Genomic DNA, 20,632 nt, shown 5'->3' on the forward strand with positions numbered 1-20,632 from the left:
CCAACACACATACACACTCAAGACACATATGTGGTTGGCCGCAACGCTTTAAAATTCACAACTAGAAAGTCTTTCAATTGAAAATTTCGCCTGTTGCAAGTCCATAGGCGCTTCACTTCTTCCCATCCCCCGGCTCTAGCTGCTGCGTTGGTGTTGCAAGTGAAGGTGGCGGTGGCGGTGGCGTCGTGAAAACGCCTGACAGTCTGGCGCAATAAGCCGTTTGAAGCCATAATAAAAATTACAAACCAAATAGATCCCACGGGAGTCGATTGTCTCGCATGACACAAAGTGGCATAGAGGATAATTTCATAATGCATGACATGCCATGATATGCCACCGAGAATATTATCCATGTGAATGCTGATCTTTCTCTATGAATGTGAGTGTAATGTGTGTACAAATACACGTGTATCCTTGCTGCTCATTTAGCATGTTGCCCCTTCACCTCACAACAAACACGCTTCAACAAGGCAACGCATCACATCACTTGACATTTTCATGCTGTCGTTACCGTTGTCTTGCGTCGCCTTGCAGTTTGCGGTTTTACGCCATCTCAAATACACACACAAACACTATTTTCAAAATTTTGCCAAATTCACATTTCTGCAAATACCCAGTAGGAAAGTGAAAGCATACCAGGTTGCAACACGCGAGTAGCATGGTGTCAGTAACCGGCAGTGAAGAGCGATGAACTTCTCTGAACAGAGGAGTATGGGATGAATCGTGAAGGTACATGGGCCAAACTGTAAGCATTTGTTTATGTATAGGTATGTATGAAGGGTCCTATTGTATACCCATTGGAACTAGTGCGGTACCCATTTGCCAATTTTCAGTCTCTTTTTATAGCTTTTTCAGACATTCATAGATATTATTAACTCTTTTCAAAGAATTCCAATCCAATCCAACTGTCTACAATTTGTTTGCCTCTGGAGCATTTAATCGTAACGAATAAATTATCTGAAGATTTTCCTACAGGGAACCGCCAAAAAGCCGAGTGTATGCGCATGATTGTCTCAATGTGTGTCACTGTTTGTGTCTATGAGTGTGGCTGTGTGAGTTTATGAAACTGCCATGAAAAATTGGATTATAAAATTCTATTTGCCACATCTTTTGTGGCGGCGGCGCTTACCATTTATGCGCTTCTGGGTCGAGCGTCCCCGTCGTCGTCATTGTCCTAGCTTGCCGAATGCCGCTGCATGTCGTTCACGCTCATTTCTCTGGAAATTGCGCAAAATTTGACAGTTTTGCACGTTTGTGAAGATGTCAGTGGCACTGTCATGCCAGCGTGCTTTGAGAGACTCGCTACGCCTTTGTTGGATAAATTTTGAATATTTTACTCGTTGTGTCTATTGTCGGTACCTTTTGTTGCTGCTGCAAGGATGTGTCATATTTCATAGATGACTGACGACATTTAAATTTGATATCCCTTTAGCTGAATTGCTCATACAAATCTATTATCGTAAATACTGGTATGTGTGTATGTATGTATGTCAGTACGCTATTTCAACTTTGAATTCTATTATCTTCGCTTCAAAGAAAATAATCAGCCATATCTGAATACAGCAATGGTTAGAAGTACGAACAATTTAGTTTTTAAGACATAATTTAGAATTTTTGGGAGGGACTTCATTGGATCTTTTCGTAATTCTCATCATCATCATAAAATTATGAGCAAACTGTCTGAAGATTTCCAAATTGGAAATAAAATCAAGGGCTCTTAAAGAACACGTAGCAAATCTTCAAAATAATTTAGTCAAATAAGTTAAGTTTTATATTTTTTTGAAAAAAAGTGACAACTTGGAGTTCAAGTCTGAAAAGATGTCTCTCCTTAGATCAAAACTAGAATACAAATAGATTCCGCGACGTCTATCAAACCGACACTTGTACCTTTTTGACTCTGTGATTACTTGACATTTGATTTAGACTTCAGCGAAGTGGGTCGGTCGGTCGAGTTAATACAATTTAGGCACTTGTAATGGCTTCTAAGCCTGCTTGATATGACTGCAATAGAACTAGAATTTTATTTAATTTTAGCATTTTAATTACCACCTATAAATCCCTTGTGGTTTATTTACAATTTGTTTGTAAATTTTTGACCAGCAAATCATCCGGAAGGCACCACTTGTCAGCTCATTAAGCCACTACAAAACACTTCAATCTCTAACATTCTAATTGTGCAAGCAACATATTTCAAAATATTCAACAAAAATAGTGAGAAGACAACGGCGACGCGATTGAAATGCTGGTTGAGAGAAGAGATTCAAGCGTTCATATTAAAATCATAAACTTGTTTGTCCTCCGAATATGACGGACCGGAGTATAAAGTGCATATGGAATGTGGCAGTATTCTAATATGTTTCTTTTTTGAAATATTTTATAAAGCCCCCTCCCCCTAAATGCGCCGTTGGGCATAAGCGTACCTAATGAACGAGTGGCCAATTGTTCGATAGTCGCCCAAAGCCTTGCAGCGAAAAGCGTCATGAGGCCCAGACGTGAAGCGGAGCGGAGATGGCACACATGTGTGTACTCGTATTGACGTACTTATGCATTTCGGGCCATATGGAATTCATTTCATAATTTCACTTGACATCGAAATGTGATGGCAACGATTTCATTTCACTCGTGTTGTTGTTTATGCGCTGATTTTATTAGTCGACTTTGATCTACGAATATACATATATTCGGTTATGTACACACGTGTGTGAATTTGAATGTGGATGTGTTGGGAAGCTGTGCCGCCTGGAAGTGGAGGGCCGTCGCTTGCCGCTTTTGTTTACACACATACATTTGGTCGAATATTATTAGAAATAATAAATTAATTATTTATGAGTGTTTGGTTGGGAAATGTACGAAATGTATGAAATGTTTGTATTATTTACGACAGATTGATCGCTTCGCTCCCTCGCCATATTTGCGCCAATGAATTTGTGAGTGAAATCGTTTGGCTTTGATGCCTGACACATCGGGGAAATATTAAGTTGTAATAAAATCGGCCGCCGCCGATTGATGGGCTGTTCGAACACGTAAATCGTAGCTGATGCGAATGAGTTATGTGCACATAAGAGTCCAACGGCGATCTCTCAAATCCGGGACGAAAGAATCTTCTCTTTCCTGTTCTCAATTTCAACTATTCGCTTCAGTAAATTCATAATACAAATACAATGAAATCGTTGCCAAGAATTCACTTTGTTTTCGATGCTATCAACCTTGTATACCATAAGGCATATATGGGAGTGACGACGATTGTTGCACCTTATAGGAATATAACCGATAATAAACATATTTCGGGTAATAAGAGATGATGTGGTTCATCACTAGAAGATTTCATACATATATAGTAGTATAGTAATGAAGAAAAACACGTAAAAACACGTAAAAAACACGTATTGTAAACAGAATTGTAATATAGTTGTGTCCTCAAAGAGGTCAAAGTGCAAAATAATATTTGCCTTGATACCCGTAGCATTAAAGCTGATGTTCAGGAGTCTTACAATTTGAGAATTTTGCTGAGAATTCTCTCTCACTTTTGTGGAAACTTATATTTTGTGGAGGGTACGCATATTTCAAGAGCTTTCCCATTGTCGAAGGAATTTATGGGACGTCAAAGCCTGAAATATCCCCAAAGAAACACAAAACTGTTTCTATCATTAGTTTGAGAACCTCCCAGACTCACCATATTCACTCTATTAATTGAAACTCTCTTTTTTATTTTGATCATTTTGCTTAAAAATTTTCTTTTTTATTTAATACTTTCATATTCAATTCGCTAAATTTACTTACTGACTTTGGCTAAACACCACCAATGTCATGATATGTTCAAATACTTAAATTAAAGTTTAAAATCTAAGGTTTACTCCCCGATAACTCGTTGTACATCAATTACAGTTAGCTTGAGTAATTCTCTAATAATTTCAGGAGAAACGCATTAATTTAGAACAAAAACTAAAAATTAACTTTACGCAATGAAAGAGAAGTTAACCAAAGCATAAATTTACTAAGAAGCTACGACAAATGAGGGACCCACCGGCACTGCTTTCAATGAGGGGGCTCAATTAGACATTAATAATATGAATACTTTCGCAGGTAAAATGAAATTAATGTACAAATTATACAACTAATACACCTATTTAGTTACACAATAAATATTTACAATTAAATCCGAGAAACTTTACGGCCCACAACTGGTCTAACGACTGACTCCAACAGCAACAGTACGAATTTACACAACTAAAATTAAATACAATAGTACATAACAAGGTCACGGTATTTATGATGACTACTAGCAAGGACGGCTGAACGGTAACAACGCAAGTGACTTGGCTCTACACCGAAATCGCACTCGTCGGGATTTCAGTGTATTGAGGCTGAGGCGGGGTTGGCTGCTGCATGCCGCCGTTGATGAACATTGAGCGGTATACTTCAGAGAGCAAGTTCCACACGGGTGGTGCTGGTCCCGCTGGTGAGGCTGCGTCGGAGCCTAATTCGGGCGCGGGCAGAGTAGTCGGTGCGTAGGGCGCTTCGGAAGACTGAGCAGCGGCGGCCGCAGCGGCAGCGGCGAACATTTGCGACTGCAAGAGACGCAGTTGTTGCGCCTCTGCTGATAAGGCGGTCGGAGGAAGGTGCGAGGATGTGAGAAAATGTTCCGCTGACTCTGTATTGACAGTCGATGGTTGTGTCTGTTGAGAGGTCAGATCAAGTCCGAACATATAGTCCCGGGAAGATTCTTCTTCCGCTTCCATTTTTACAACGACTGGGGACAGACGCTCCTTGTGCTCTTCAATGTGGTTGCGCTTACGTTTGCCCAACAAACAATCCACCGAGAAACCATTGGACTTTGGCACTGCTGTGCGTTGTGGACTACCGCAGTCACTGCTGTTGCCAGACATTGCTACGGTAACTGGGCTGGACAAACGCTCTTCTACTGCTACATCACGCTTGTGAAGACTGAAATCTAGCGGTTCATTTGAGTCTTCCATAGGATCGAAATTAGCCGCAGCTTTCTCATCGATAGAAACTGATATCACTTCTTCGTCGAATTCGTGCGTCATTTCTGTATCAACGTCGGCGGTTTCCTCATCATCGTCGGCATCGATTTCCCTGCAGTAGTCGTCCACATCGCTATTACTGTCACCGTGACTAGTGTTGGAGGCGGTGGTGTGCACATCAAGTATATAGCTGTCATCCTCACCATCCGCATCGGATGCAGAAGCTGAACCTGTTCCCGTGGAACTGAGCCGTAGCCCTGCCCTCATTTCCAACTGCTCCTGGCTGGCTAGCATGTGATGAAAGCCAGCGGCATTGGCTGACGATGGAAAATCACCAAACATTACGGACTGGTGTGCGCCGTAGCTAGCAGCCGCAGCAGCTGAGTGTGGCATGAGGCCCGGAAATGCGGCCGAAGGTAACAGACCGGCAGGTGACAACGAAAACACGGGGAACTGTTGCGCTGTGCGGCCATCGTGTGGTGAGATCTTGCGGCGGATATGGGGCGAATGCAGTTTCGGATTAGGATTGGCGCTGTGGCGATTACGCGAACGGCGTGAGCTGAACACCATGCTGCAACCCTCGACAGTGCACTTGTGCATCTCCCGCAGGTGCACAGCGGAGAAGTGTATTTTCAACGCACCCTTGTCGCAGAAGGTCTTCAGGCAAAGTGAACATTGCACTCGCTTCTTGCCCGTCACAGGGTTGATAAACTGGGCTGCGAGATTAACGGGCGGTGAGCCCCACCGCTTGGGCTTGCCCATGGAACCGCCGATTGGTGAGGTGGCGGGGGAGGCAACGGGAATTGGACAGGGCGCTGCTGTCGACGGATGGCCCATCAGGTATGCGGGAGGCATGAAGGTCGATATGAGGTGTTCCATTACTGAGATTCGTTGTATTTATATCTAAAATGAAACAAGAAAAAAACAATTATTAATTAGTTGATTTCATTGTGTTAAAAGACATGCAGAATTCTTTTAAAATACATAAATTATTAATTTTGAAAACGTAATTGAAAGTCACAACAACAATTTGGAGTGAAATCAAATTTCCGCTTTATGAATAGTTCTGGTTCTACACGATGCAGATGTGTCTCACTGCCGACAAGTATAATCTTGATTGACAGTCCGAAGTGGCTGTATTTGATTAGTGTAGTCTATATGTATATATGTACCAGTTCCGTCTTTCACAGTAATAACAACAACTCTATATATAGATATACAATAAAATGAATGGTTGCATTTGTTTGAGATAATCTGCGCATAATTAGAAAGATGACATCTCCGTCTCAGCTAAAAAATGCTTCGCGATAAATTCAATAGATACGAAGCGAATGTACACAGTGACAGACGAACATTTGGCTAAAGTAGAGTGGAGGAGCTCTGAAAGGAGATTACATCATTTCCTCGATGTCAAATGGCTAAGTGAAGGAGCACTCGAGTCTAGATTTCAGATTGTAATACTTTCAAGATGATAGTTCACAGTCATTCTTATTTATATATATTTATTTTTATTTTTGAACACTTCTCACAAACAACTCTTTTTAACAAACAACTACTCTTCGAACAACTCGAATGACATCATACAGCAGAGACATCTGTCAATCAAGAACACAAAAGTTGCGCTATAAATGTCCCCAAAAGCGATTCGGATGGCAAGAGAAAAAAGATTATCGTGAAGGATGCAATTTAAGAAAATCATAAAGCTCCTCTCCTTCATTCGTGCTCTGTGAGCGGCAGAATATGTGAATGTGAGCGACCAAAAGCCCGTACAATTAAGTTCGGCATGCACATTCGAACTCACTAACTCATGAATAATCCAAGGCAATGGTGTCAAACAATAACTCAAATCATAAATTCAAGTGATGTTCAATGCCAAACTCCAAAACTGGATGACAGGGGTAGACGACAAATAAAAAGTGTCGAAGGCGAGCTTTCGCTGAGTATCGTTGATCCGACAGAAGCACACAATCAAGTCCCATTCGTCGTCTCCACTCCACCGATAGGGCCTCGTGCATAGTGTGTGATGAAAGCGTCGTTGACGCTGGGAACGAACGCGTCGTCCGGTGATGGCAGTTGTCTCGGGTTCAGTGTGTGAGTTTCCCAGCAGCGTTTGGAAACGGTCGCGAATCGGAACTCTTACCTGTCAACGGGCGCATAAAATATGCTTTTACGACTGCATACAACAGTGGCTGCCATTATTCGTCGCATTTTGAGTTATTCCTGTGTCCGCTGATCGCCGATCGCCAAAAGACCATAAGCAATGACGAAATATGCCAACCGACATACGAATGGTGTGGTGTTAAACGCCGAAATGTCCATGCGATCAAGGCAGGTATGTTGGAATATTGTGCGAGAAATGGAGGCTTTTAATTGATCGTAAATAATTACGACGTACGCGGGTGCAACAAATCAAGCTGCGAACGAATTTCATTTACGACAATCAGCAGCGTTCAATATAAAGTTGGAATTACTGTGATGTCCCTGTGATGATGAGATGCCGAAAGACAACGAGGTCAAATAAGAAGAGGAGCCGAGGTGTAATCCATTTATTTCGGTTTGCGCAGAGTGACCTCTTCTGAAATGTGTCTTTGTCACCTCAGTATTTAAATTTGTCATATTAACATTTTTAACCAGAGCCGGTCACACTCAACTATACATATACATGCTTGTGTCCATGTTAGTGGCATGCGTTGGCAGTTCAAAGTTGACACACAAACATGCGCCGCAGAATATGTCACTTTTATGGAGTAACAATGCTGAACATGACATAAATACTACTGTAGTAGTTTCGTGATTTATACAATAACAACAAAAGCGGTGGCATAAAAATCCAAAAACTCGCTTTTTGTGTTAAGCATTTCATATAAATATGTTATGTTGTGTGGTTACACGCATGTTTGTCGCCGAAAAACGAAGAATAAACAATAAAAATTCGACAAAGCTGTAAATGTCCGAGAGAAGTGGCAACCGCAGACGGTGTCACTAAGGCCCTCACCGTTCCGCAGTTGGCATATCGCCCGCAGTAGTCTTGGGCCAAGCGAAGATGACACTTTTATCACTGGTAGCTCAATGGCGGTCCACATTTCAGCTTGGCTGCTGACACGACTTTCGGCTTCGACTTACAGAGCTTCGCTTGATGCTGGCTTGATGTTGATTTATTATCGACAGTGATTGTATGCGATGATCATTAACATTTAGATTGGATTTTCTGAATGTTAGTTTGTATGCTCATTTGTTCATGTGTCCAAACATGTGTTCGTTTGTATGCGTACAACTGTGTTGTGTTTTTATCTCGTCTTAGCCTGTTTTTAGCCGCTTAGCTTGTTTATTGTGTGCTGCTGCCCGCTTTGTATTGCTTTCTAGGTAGCCAGCTTGTGACCGCTATAAAATCCTAATGAGCTTTCTTGCCGCTACCCGACTGTCTGCTGTCTTCTCGCACTTTGCTGAGCGTTTTAAGATTCTTTGACAAAATCTTTAGATGCCAAATGGTTGACATGAAAAACCCCATAAAAAGACATTAATAAAATACATCAAGCCATTTAGAGCAACACCGATCGGATCACACGTTGGTAATTATAAAGCCATAACGCTTCGACTGTGTAAATGTGCGTGTAGATGCACTCGTATTACATAGAGGTATGCGCAGCAAACAATACAAGACAAGACAAGGCAACTCGAAAATTCTGACGATAACAGAGACGCTTTGAGATCGTTGACAAAGCAAGAAAATTGAATCAAATTAGTGAATTTGTTTTCTAATGTAGAAAGTGGAGTTATCTGCCCACTTTGACTATCATCGAATACTGTGGAGTGTCGCGGCCCCTATCCGGACAACTTTTGTTGTCATTTTCAATGATAGATTCAATGATGATTTACATACAGCAGAAGCAAGTCTTCTGCAAGTGTTTGCAGATTTTACGAGCCCATTAGAAAGATAAATCAAGAGACGCTTGTACTCCTAAAAGATGCGAAGAGAAGAAACCTGCCTGATAAGATCACAACAATTCCCACCAGAGGACAACACAAACAATTATTACTCGCACAACTATTTTCGAAATGAACATTTACAAGTAAGTATGGGTGTAATAGCAACAACAATGTCATTGACAATTACATGAAGCGGACGCGAGGTGCGAGGTAGAGTTTGGCGATACTCGCACAACTATTTTCGAAATGAACATTTACAAGTAAGTATGGGTGTAATAGCAACAACAATGTCAGTGACAATTACATGAAGCGGACGCGAGGTGCGAGGTAGAGTTTGGCGATTCGATTTTCGATCACCGACTTAGTGCCACGACAAATTGTGAAATTATAGCAAAGGAAGGAGGGAGGAAGTTCAGACTTCCTTGCATGCGAACATCGCTGCTTTCCAGGGGACACGACTACCGTGTTGTCCGCCTTTTGATGTCATAAAAATGGAAGACCAGTAGTTGTAAAACGCTATTATACTGCTGAGGGCACCACGGGGAGGAATGCGAACTGCGCACTTTAGTGGACAAAAATCACAAGACATTTTTAATGGCAGCCACAGATGTGGCTTCTGCGACTGGTCGAGAGGAGCGCCAGTAGATTTGGTGGGTTTTAATGCAAAGTTGCAACTGCTGATTTGTGGCGCTGTAACTCGCTTCGCGTCCAATTTTTAATTACATTTTATTGACAACATTTTGTACGACGCTAATAGAAATTTTATGTCTACGAATATCAGCTTGTCTAACGACGCCCCTTCATGAGTGGTGCCCCGCTTTGAATAAGTTTGCTGACAATTTGAAATTGTAGTTTAAAATAGACATATAGATATACATATCTGTATTTGCTGCATGAATCTATGAATGAAATTTGTACAGTTAATTGACTTCTGCAGAGATTGGCTCTATTACGCTCGGTCGTATCAATTGACTTGCAGCGACCTCGCTTTTCTAAGGCCGTTCGATTGGCTGTTCGCTGGTCTTTTCAATTAAGAAAGTCAGTTGGGTTGCCCGTCCATCTACAACATGGCGTCTGTCATCTCACCAAGTAATCATATCTAGTCATTGGACGCTTCGTTGCTTCACCAATTGGCCGCCATCAACTCTTATGACTTTTACTGTTATTGTTTGTGTACATATCTATGTATAGTATTCTCGTTATGCTTGCTTAATTTCCAACATATTTCAGATTTATTGCTGTTGTTATACATATTTTGGTGGACGTTTTTGTTGTCTTTCATATTACTCTACTTGACCTCGCTCTTGGCGATTTTAATAAAGCCATCTGATGGCAGTTTTTCTCACAGTTAAGTTGAATTAATAATAAAAGCGATAAAACAAGATGATAAAATGCACACTTCGTCATATAATTGCTTACTAAAACATTTGGAATTAAAGTAAAGCTCCGTAGTGAAAACTGCGCTTTTTAGTTTTTAGTATAGTGTATTGTGACTAGGGCTTGTTCTACACCCAGATTAATTTTTTTTGCTTTTGTTCGCCGTGAGTGTATTTCTCATAGTTGTTTGAGCATAAAACTCATTTACATTCTGAGTCACAAGTTGTTAATTATTTTATATATATATATATTTGGCGTAGGAACCGCTTTAAGCGATTATAGCCGAATCCACCAGAGCGCGCCACTCATTCCTCCTTTTTGCTTTTTGGCGCCAACTGGAAACACCAAGTGAAGCCAGGTCACTTTGCACTTGGTCTTTCCACCGGAGTGGAGGTCGTCCTCTTCCGCGGCTTCCTCCAGCGGGTACTGCATCGAATACTTTCAGAGCTGGAGTGTTTTCTTCCATCCGTACAACATGACCTAGCCAGCGTAGCCGCTGTTTTTTTATTCGCTGAACTATGTCAATGTCGTCGTATAAATCGTACAGCTCATCGTTCCATCGTCTGCGGTATTCGCCTTTGCCAATGTTTAGAGGACCATAAATCTTGCGCAAAACCTTTCTCTCGAAAACCCCAAGAGTCGTCTCATCGGATGTTGTCATCGTTAATTATTTTATGTAAGATATAAAAGACCTTCGCTTCTTGGAACCTAAACTCAGACTATATTTCAAAATACTGTGACTGCTAAATTGTATCCTTAGATATACAAATCTCATATGTCATTCTTAGTAGGTTATTGTCAAAACTCCGACGGTACAGCATCCACGAATTAATCGATCCATATGAGTTCGCAATCTCAATATCTCTTTCACAAAATATATTTAGATTTGAAAAAACGTTTTCACATTGCTTACCTTTTAAAAAATGTCTAAGCTCGCTTTCTTCTTCACTAAATTATTCCTTCAGTTTTATAGAAATTGTTTAAAACGCTTTAGCTGCGCTCCAGTATTATTTGTATAATGTCCGAAAAAAGTTTTTTTATTTGATTAAAATTCACAACAGTTTTCCTTTTATTACATAGAAAATCTTTAAGTTACTGTCTTCTAATTTATTTACACTCTTTGTGTTGCACTTGTTTTTTCAGAAATCATATTTTTTATTTGCAGAAGTATGTATCACTTGCTTTTTGTTATTGTTATTAGCACTGTCAGTACTCTATTAGTTAAACACTTAACACCATTTAAACGGCTGTTTCTTATTTTCGACCGATTCGTCAAATGTGTCTGTACGATTTCTTAGTTCTTAGACAACTAGCAAGTACCCGTCGTGCTTCTTCGCTTACTTCACTCCTGCACATATGTCCACTTCCTACAAAGTCGTGGGTGACACTGACAGACTGTGGCACATAATGTCGTTGTGAGAATTCAACCGACTTCAAGCGACTTGTGCAGTCGCCGCTGCTCACACACCGCTGCGTCGCTTGCCACAGTGACACCAACACCAACGCAAGCACCATTCGCACAGCGCGCTGCTGCAGGCAACCACCACACCAATGCGCTCACATTCTGCTGCCGCCGCTGACAAACGCATGAAGCGGACCCCGCAAAGTTCTTGGTTGACTTTTGTGTGCGCTGCCGCCCTGTTCTGCTTGGGGACACTTTGCTGCGACGCTCTCAACCGAACGTGTTCGTGGGCCAGCCGATAAGGATAGCTGCGTCATTCGATTCGCTGCGTCGCACACACACGCCGCACACGGCCACTCGAGATAAACTGAGCGTGAGTTCGTCGCTGCTGTGACAGTCACCCAAAGCGACCCAGCACAGCTGGCAGCAGCAGCGGCCGCGTCGAAAGAGCAAGCAAGCGATTCTGCTGCGAACAACCAACCTGGGTATCTGCCGAATGACACAAGAGACAAAGTCGTCTATACTTACATACACACAGTTAAATTGTTGTTGTTGTGCAAACACGTCGCATTTACCTTGGAGTATCTGTGTGTCTGTGTGAATGAGTGGCATTGCGAGTGTGGTTGGTTGCGTGCTCAGTGACACTCAGATGAACACATTGCTGTTGTTGCCTTTTTTGTTGTTGCTGCCTAGCCGTTGCGTATTGCCTTTTGCAGTGCCATTGTTGAGCCCGAAAACGTCGAAACTCATCACCACGAACAGACCAGCTTGCAGCTCGTGGTGTTGGCAAACACGCCCGGCAGAGAAAAAAAACCACGGCCCGACTATTTTAAAGAGCACATAATGACAGCGCTATTGTCACCATTCACCATTTCACTTCAGCCACCACCGAGCTCATAGCGCACTCACTCACTCCTCCAGCCGAAGCGCTGAGCACCTCGCATAAGAGCGGATTTGTGTTCTTTTATTTTGACTTTGACTCTATATAGAAGATATGTATGTGCTTATGTGCATACTTTACTAGAGTAGACATTCAAACGTTTCCATGTATTTATTTACGATTCAAATATATGAGTCGGTAATGCAGTTCCGATAGTTCCGAAGTGGATTAGCTTACTCTTACGCTAAGTTTTATGATTAAGTATAGATACTATTTAGTGCTTTATTTAATAGTAACATGGATGGAATGATTAACTCGGAAAGTCTCTTAAAGTGCAAACGCCAGCTGCGTTAAATTCAAGCGCTTTCCTCTCAATTTAAGTTAGTTTAGCAGCCGTGACTAGTCATCTGCAACGGATATTGTCTGACCGTCTAAGTAAGAGTACACACATACATAACTCCAGAAGGGGACATTTCAGAAAACGGTGATACTTTAAGAAAATATGTCCACCAGAATGTGCCCATTCGTTGTGCGACGCACGCCTTTTTCTTGCATTCCTTATGTACCAGCATAAGTAAATATGTATTCTTATATTATTGTCCCTTCGTTGGCATATAACATTGGGGGACGACACAATTCACAGTAACGCACCCGCTTATCCATCTAATCAAAGCGGTCACTTACCAACCTGCCCACCGACAGCACCCACATTCAGTCCACTTCAGTCCATACACGCAATCGCTATCCTTTTCCCCCTCTAGCAGCTGTGCACCACGCAGGTACTCATAGAAAGCCTTCTCATTCGCACAGTGTCGCACGTTTCCGCGCTGGACCATATTCAGTTGACATGCGACGCTGGTGACCGTCGCATAATGCCGTTGGTGTTGTTGCTTTTCACCATATCAACCGTACAAACTCCCAGCCATACAGTCACAAGAGGCAACACACGCTCCATATCTCTCTCAACACACACAAAACACAAACGCAACAAGGGAGAGCGAATAATTCCGGTTGTGTTGTTGCGTTTCACAGAGCAGAGAGTTTCGCCCCATGGTGCCGCTGTGTGAGACAGAGGTGAAACGAGTTGACTTTTGCAGTTTCACGTTCGTACGAGTGAAACACCGATTCCCATTCACTTTTCGTAGCGCCGTCGTCCGCAGTTTACTGCCTCTGTTGACGCCGACGCTGCTACTGTTGTAAACGTCGCAGCGGCTTGCTGCTTGGTTTTGTTTGACTCAGCTCGCTTTTAGTCTTCCTCCGTGTGTGTTGTTGTTGGCGTTGGTGGTTAACACAACACTGTTGTATGGTTGCGATACCTTTTGCTCTTGCTTCGCTTCTGCCTCTGCCTTCACCGCTGCCACTGTCGGTGCTTGTGTCGTTGCTTTGGTCGATGGCGTTGATATTGTTGTTATTGCTCTTTGCTTGAGCTTCGTAAATATATAAGGTTATTGTTATTGTTGGTGGTGATTTTTTCCTCTCGTTTAAATTTTGACATTTGTTGTGTCTCCTTGGTTTGCATGTCTCTTTCACTCGAAGGCGTTTTCTAATGGCGCCCAGTCGCTGCTTCTCCCTCTGTCACAAGCGAGTCTTGGGTTTAGCTTTGATTTCAGACGACATTTTAATATGGGGGCGAGTACCAATGCACCAATGACATCGCAGATCTGGTGACAAAGGCATTATTGCTATTCGTGACCGTCCGATGCTGGATAGAGAATCGGGCAATGTTGAATGAATGTGACTGCGAGAACCTTAAGCAGGAGGGAGGTTTTTCGTCCGATCACAATGGCATTTCTTATATATTCCAGTTTTTTTATTTAAATTGTGTACACACATAGAAGGATATGTAGGTATGTATGTAAGTGTACTGATATGTATTACATATGTATATACAAGCATTTCGAATACTTATGTATTCAAGTCAAATAGTAAGCTTCAAGTGGAATGGAATGGAGCAAACTCTCGGCAAGGATAGAAACGAGGATGCTTTGGCAGTGCAAATATTAATGCGAAATCTATAGTATAGTTTATCTGTTGAGAAAGATACGCAAATGTTATTGAAGATTTGAATTTAAGACACATAAATCTTAATAACCTTCAAAGATACATCTTCTTATTCCCCAAAGTTAAGGTAACGTCTTCAAAATACTGGCGCTTTGTAAATTAGCTGATTTATTTACCTACAAAGAAAATACTTATTGACTCTCCATGAATACATACTTACATATAATGGCTATGTATAAATAGTATCTTCCCTATTAAAGCTTTAATACACCGATAGTTCTTAGTACTTCTATAATACTATACCAGATGCCAGACATTGCGAAGAATTTAGCAATAGTTCAGCTAATCAATATTCAATATGATGAACAATGCTTTAATGCTCTCAATATGGAGGAACATCGATAGTGAGGGCTTTAAAATATTCATGTTGTTTCTGTAACCCAGCTCAGACACTAACCAATAGCTGAAATTTTGGACCTAAAGGAGTTATGGCATCCTGAAACCTTGACAGGACCGCGTTACATTAAATAACTCATTTGATTTGTGTTCCAATAATCATAAAATCCTGCCAATAATGAAGAAATTCTTATGAATATAGATTGCTTAAATATTTTAGAATTTATATTCGGTGGACCAAATTAGTTTCTGTCAACAGAAAGTGCCATACAAAAATGTGGGCCTATCTTTCCACTTGGACCAAAATACAAATTAAAGCATATGCTATATGGAAACCTAGAAGTTATTATTTTAAAACGATATTATTAGAATTATGGTAGTTGTCTGTTATAAGCTTCGTCTAGCACCAGTAGATCTCAGTTACAAGATGACTATGTTTAATTCAAAGCAGCATTATCCAGTATTGTGAGAAACGAATACTATCCATAAAGTATGAAATAAGTACAGTGGAACTTCCATAACTCGAACTTCTATAACTCGAAGATCTCCATAACTCGAACACTTGAATTGGCAAAAGCGTTTAGAAGCCAAATTTCATACAAATTTCCTTCCATAACTCGAATTTCTGTAACTCGAAGTTCTTCATAATTTGAACTTTTGAAGTGTCAATAGAAGGCAACTTTCATACAAATTTCCTTCCATAAATCGAACTTTTTGGTCAGGGCATAATACAAAATTTAAAATTTTTCTATCGAGGTAGAATTTTAGAGGAGTCCCTTTATATCTTAAAATTCATAATACATGTTTTAAGGTATGAATATAAAACTTTATGTGAAGTAATTAAATAAAACTGTATGGAAATCTATATTTTACAGCTTTTTGAAAAATTATATTTTTTAATGAAAATCCAATAACTCGAAGTCTCTCTAACTCGAAGTTTTTTTGTGGATTGTGGTGATTCGAGTTAGAGAAGTTATATATATATATAAAATACTCATAAACTTAAATTTACTCAGTGCAAGTAGTATAATTTCCATAATAAAGTGCCCGCTAAGAAGAATAGTCGCTGATAGATTTCGTAAATTCTTAAAAACTCACTCTACATCTTGTAAAGCGTACACACACCTGCACGTATGTTACATACGAATACATATATGTTTATGTGTGTTTGTATTTGTGCGTTGTCCATCAATGTACAATTCGCCGCTCAATATTTTCAATTTTATTTGAAGGCATTCTCCTGCGCTTTGTTCCAGTTTTAATCATTAATCAAATATTATCTTTACCTGCAACAGCTCACCCACTTTCGCAACCCCCCTCGCCGCGCTCACACTCGGACTCTATAAAATTTTAAATTGTGCACTTTTGGCGTGTGATTTTTTCTCCTCTACGCATTTCATGCCACGCTCATTTCGAAGGTATTCGTTTCATATGCGAGAGTGTGTAGAGTGAATTTTAGATGTTTCCCCACTTCAATAGTCGAACTATTAATCATTTCTTTAGGTTCAAACGCCAAAAAATGGCTTGCGGATTGCCGCTTTCTTACATATTCGATTTGGTGTCAATAAATTGTTTCACTCTGATTCCTTTTTCTCAAGCCAAGACAAACTTATGACTGCCAAGTGCGTTGATATTAAAAGTTCATTAATAAAAAATAAAAGTCAGAAAGATAATAGATAAAAGATATATCAGCGCCCATTGTGCGCGGCCACTGCCGCCAAATGCATTCACGCAATTCGAAACACCTCGACAGATATGCGTCAATTATCAACTGCAGAGATAATGCGCCGATTAAAGGTGAGCGCATGAAGTCTTACACCGACTGACCGACCCGACACCCTGTGAATTCAAATCGGCACAAACACAAAATCCGTAAAGTGAACTGTACACTAAAATGGTTAATGGATCGTATCAACACTTGTACTTTCTTAGGAACGAACTTTTTTTTATTTTATGGAGAAAAACGTTGAGCAGTGTGAGTAAAACTAAGTTGATTGAGAAATGAAGAAAGGCAGTGCGACTAGCTGAATAGTAGGGAAATAAGTATATGAAAAATAACTGAAATTATTGAAACTTTGCTGTGTAATATAAAATAAAAAATTGTAGAGTTTTTTGAAGGTTCCTTTTGGCAAATACCGAAATTGTTATGTATGATCTTTTGAGTCTTTTGTGTGAACAACTATTTTTCTCAGTGTATTATGGGTTGCTAACGGCAAACAATGTCGCAAGCAGCAACCTCTAATAATGATGCGTCCTGTACTAAAAGCATTTTTGCTCCATATTTGGGACATTTACCATTTTCTCCTTTGTTTGCCTTTATGAGGCACCATTAGGCCCATAAAACAACGAGACGGTGTCGTCGCTTAACCGTGGCAATTAAGCGCAAGGGTTAAATGGCCATTTCTTTAATGACAACAAATTATCGGCCAGTCGTGGGTCAACGAAATGCAGTAGTGTCACAAGCGAACTCACAACTAAATTTAACCCTTTCGCAGAGTTTCCAAGCCAAATGAGATGCTATTTTTTCGTCTTTCACATTAAGTGTGCACAAACAAACAGGTACAGACTGAAACACGGCAAAACACAACCATGGAAGCTCGCTCAAATGACCGCCTTTTGTTTTATTGTATAAAGACACGACGAAAGAGTTACGGTGTTCGCGCGACAATTTGAATTTGCGAGCACACACACACATAAATGCAAATGTGTGAGGAAATGTGAAAATGCAGAGGTTTTTATTACATTTAACCCTTTCACTTCAACACGTCTTTTTGGAAACCGCGCTGGGAAATTTTCACCATTAAAAATATGTTTTGCTTAATGGGCAGCCACTGTGTCTAAGAAAATCAACTAAGACAATGTATGCTCTACTTTCTACAACAACAATAAACCGAGAACCTGCCGCACTGATTTGGCAGACCACACAAACGGTTTCGACAACGAACTTCTCGAGCAGGTACCGACTTCAACCGAGAACACTGTGTGATCAGCGTGCCAAAGCAATGCTCATACTTGTCCGAAAACACAACATACATTACAGCAAAGAACAATGGTGAACGCGAATACTCACAACAAAAACGCAGCGCAGCACTAATATTTCGAAGATGAGAGGTGTGTCAATGCTTGCGTGTTCTGCAAATGTGGCAAAAGAAACCAGGAAATACAAAAACAATTACGCTGAAAATTACATTTGCTCTCGAGAATAGCTATTCACACAAACGAAATCAGTAATCAGTTGAAAAGAAATCTAATTATGTGATAGAATTAATATGGTGGGAGCGCCCGTCAATCGTGTCCTTTAGTGCCGCATCCGCCCACCGAGCGCCGCCGCATACTTGTCATCACACACAGATTCCCGAGAATAATGGCGATAAATCGAAATGCACTTTACTAGGTTGTCACGATGTCCTTTGTGTTGTTATTGTCCTGCGGTTTTTGTTGTAAAACGATGCCTTTTCTCAGCAATTTTCGTGGGCAATTAAAAGAAATAGTCACACCGACTTCTCATGGCCCACACGATTCGATGGTTCAAGATACATCTGGCGATTTTATAGAGTCTTCAAGGCACTTGCATTCATACATACTTACGAATAACTCTTTATGGAATTGCATCAAAATATATGTGTATAAAATGTGTAAGTCTTTATGCCGGATTTATTTTCTATTAAGTACTGTAAGTTCAAACAGTTCCCTCGAAAAAGTTCTTCAACTCAGCTTTTCTCCGTTTTCGAAGTGCTTTTGGAGTTTATATTCCAGTATTTCCCTACTATGTACAGCGAGAATCATAGGTAACTACAAACTGTGAAACTATATACAAATGTATACTTATGTACATATATACTCATACAACCATAAGAGTAATAATATTGAGAGTGTGTAATATTTGGTAACGGGTTTCTAGTTACTAATATTCAACACACCCCGGGGCTTTGCGCCATTAAAATCAAAGCTGAAGGGGTTGTTAACCGCACATAAAGGCTCATTAATATCCTTGCGCCGTGTACTCATACATGTACTTACATATATATATGTATGTGTGTGTATGTACTTTGTGCGTTTATGAGGTTATTATTTTAATAGTAAAAAGTATAACCTACCCCAAAGAATAGTGACAACAAAATAATTTAAGGGCGCAAATATATCTATGTATTTATACATATATACATTGTATTTACATTATAGCCATATGAAGTATATGTGCAATCACGATGCCGTTATGGCTTTCTGCAGCTCTTGACAATTGTACATATGTATGTGCTTTCAGGGAAGTGGTGAGTCTTTAAAATGTAGTCCACTCAGGTTCGACATTTTTTGAAGTAGTCAAGGTACTTTGTGGTTTCTTATTTCTTAGCATAGATGAATCCTAACAAATACTGAATTTAATATTTTTAATTAAAATTTATTATTAATTTTTTACTCTCTCCGAACTCAATTAAAAAATGTCTAATGAGTGGATTGTTGCCTCGCAACTTGGCGTCTTCAAAGTTCTTCCGCAAGCTCGAAAACAGCGCGCCACAACAATTGCGGTGAACTCTTGGCGACAATTGCCGGAGATTCGCCCAAATGAATGAAAATGTTGAGTAATCCCTCAGCCCCCTCATCTGCTGGCCACAGCTGCGTCAATGCGTCAAGGATGTGAGTGAATGGCAGCGCGAAGTTTACTTTGTTGAACAATTAAATTGCTGGAAAAGGCGAAAAGCAAAGATGAACATCATTAAAGGCGAATGAGGTAGGCCTCATTCTAAACGTATGTATAAGTGCATTCACAAGTGTGTGTGTGTGTGGTGGCAATTGTTGTTTGCACGCTGCTTTCTTCCTTATTGCTATGCCGAGCAGGTCTAGCCCGCACTGGCTGGGTTTGGTTTCATGGCTAAAAATACGCGAAAATGACGCCCCACGGTAATAGGTCGCAGACAAACATAAACATAAAGCTGGCTGGCTGGTTGGCTGGCAACAAACACAGCGATAGGAACAACGACCTCACGAACTTTGCACACAATGTGAAAACCAAAACAATAACAACTAAGTGAAGTGAAGGAGCCACCAAAGTGTGCGGTTGCTGTAGCTACGAAGTTTTCAAACAACTGCCTTGTCGGGCTCTCCCAGCATGCGAACCCCTCCCAAACACACTGATCCCCGAAAGCTGTTAACGGGTTAGCAATATGTTGGTGTTTGTCAAAAGACTCAGCTTGTCAGCGTCTATTTCAGCCAGCCAGCGAGCGACTCCAGCTCGTACTAATTAATTCCCAAAAGAGAATCAATGCCAATGAAGTGCGGACATGGACCACACACACACACCGAAGACCAGTTGTAGAACGCTGTTAACTGTTCGTTAAGGAGGAAGACGCTACTGTGGAAGGACACGTTTAATTCATTTCACGTTGAAACGACAGTTTTCCTATGCGATGCCTCTGCTATCCAACTTCAGGATATACCCGTAGTGTCTTCCGAGCGACAGTTGGCTTTTTGCTTATTCGGTGAGTTTCGGGTCGCCTTTTTGCTACCTAATAATACAAGTTGATATAAGCGTAAATTTTGTTGTCGTTGCCCTCGGGCTCTACTGTGGTCTCTTTACCCTTTTGTCCGCTATTCTTCACATTTGCTCGTAATTTGCCTTCAAATTCCTATCGCAAATATTTTAATAACTGCCCTCGTTTCAATCCA

At 40.7% G+C, this 20,632-nt stretch overlaps 1 protein-coding gene across 2 annotated transcripts in view; it reads right to left on the reverse strand.

The window, feature by feature from the left end:
- Positions 1-3,714: 3,714 nt before the first annotated feature.
- Positions 3,715-20,632, reverse strand: part of LOC105212799 (protein disconnected) — an 83,224-nt gene continuing 66,306 nt past the window's right edge. Inside the window, exons 1-2 of one of the 2 annotated variants that reach the window (XM_011185078.3) lie at positions 11,203-12,738; positions 3,715-5,888 (exon numbers count right to left, since the gene is read on the reverse strand). In XM_011185078.3, coding sequence (XP_011183380.2) covers positions 4,323-5,864 — 1,542 coding nt within the window. In that variant the 5' untranslated portion in view covers positions 5,865-5,888; positions 11,203-12,738 and the 3' untranslated portion in view covers positions 3,715-4,322. Of the gene's footprint in view, positions 5,889-11,202; positions 12,739-20,632 lie in introns of those variants that run through there. The other variant, XM_054231921.1, reaches the window with a different exon arrangement.

The sequence above is a fragment of the Zeugodacus cucurbitae genome, chromosome 5 (assembly GCF_028554725.1).
Source record: "Zeugodacus cucurbitae isolate PBARC_wt_2022May chromosome 5, idZeuCucr1.2, whole genome shotgun sequence".
NCBI lineage: Eukaryota > Metazoa > Arthropoda > Insecta > Diptera > Tephritidae > Zeugodacus > Zeugodacus cucurbitae.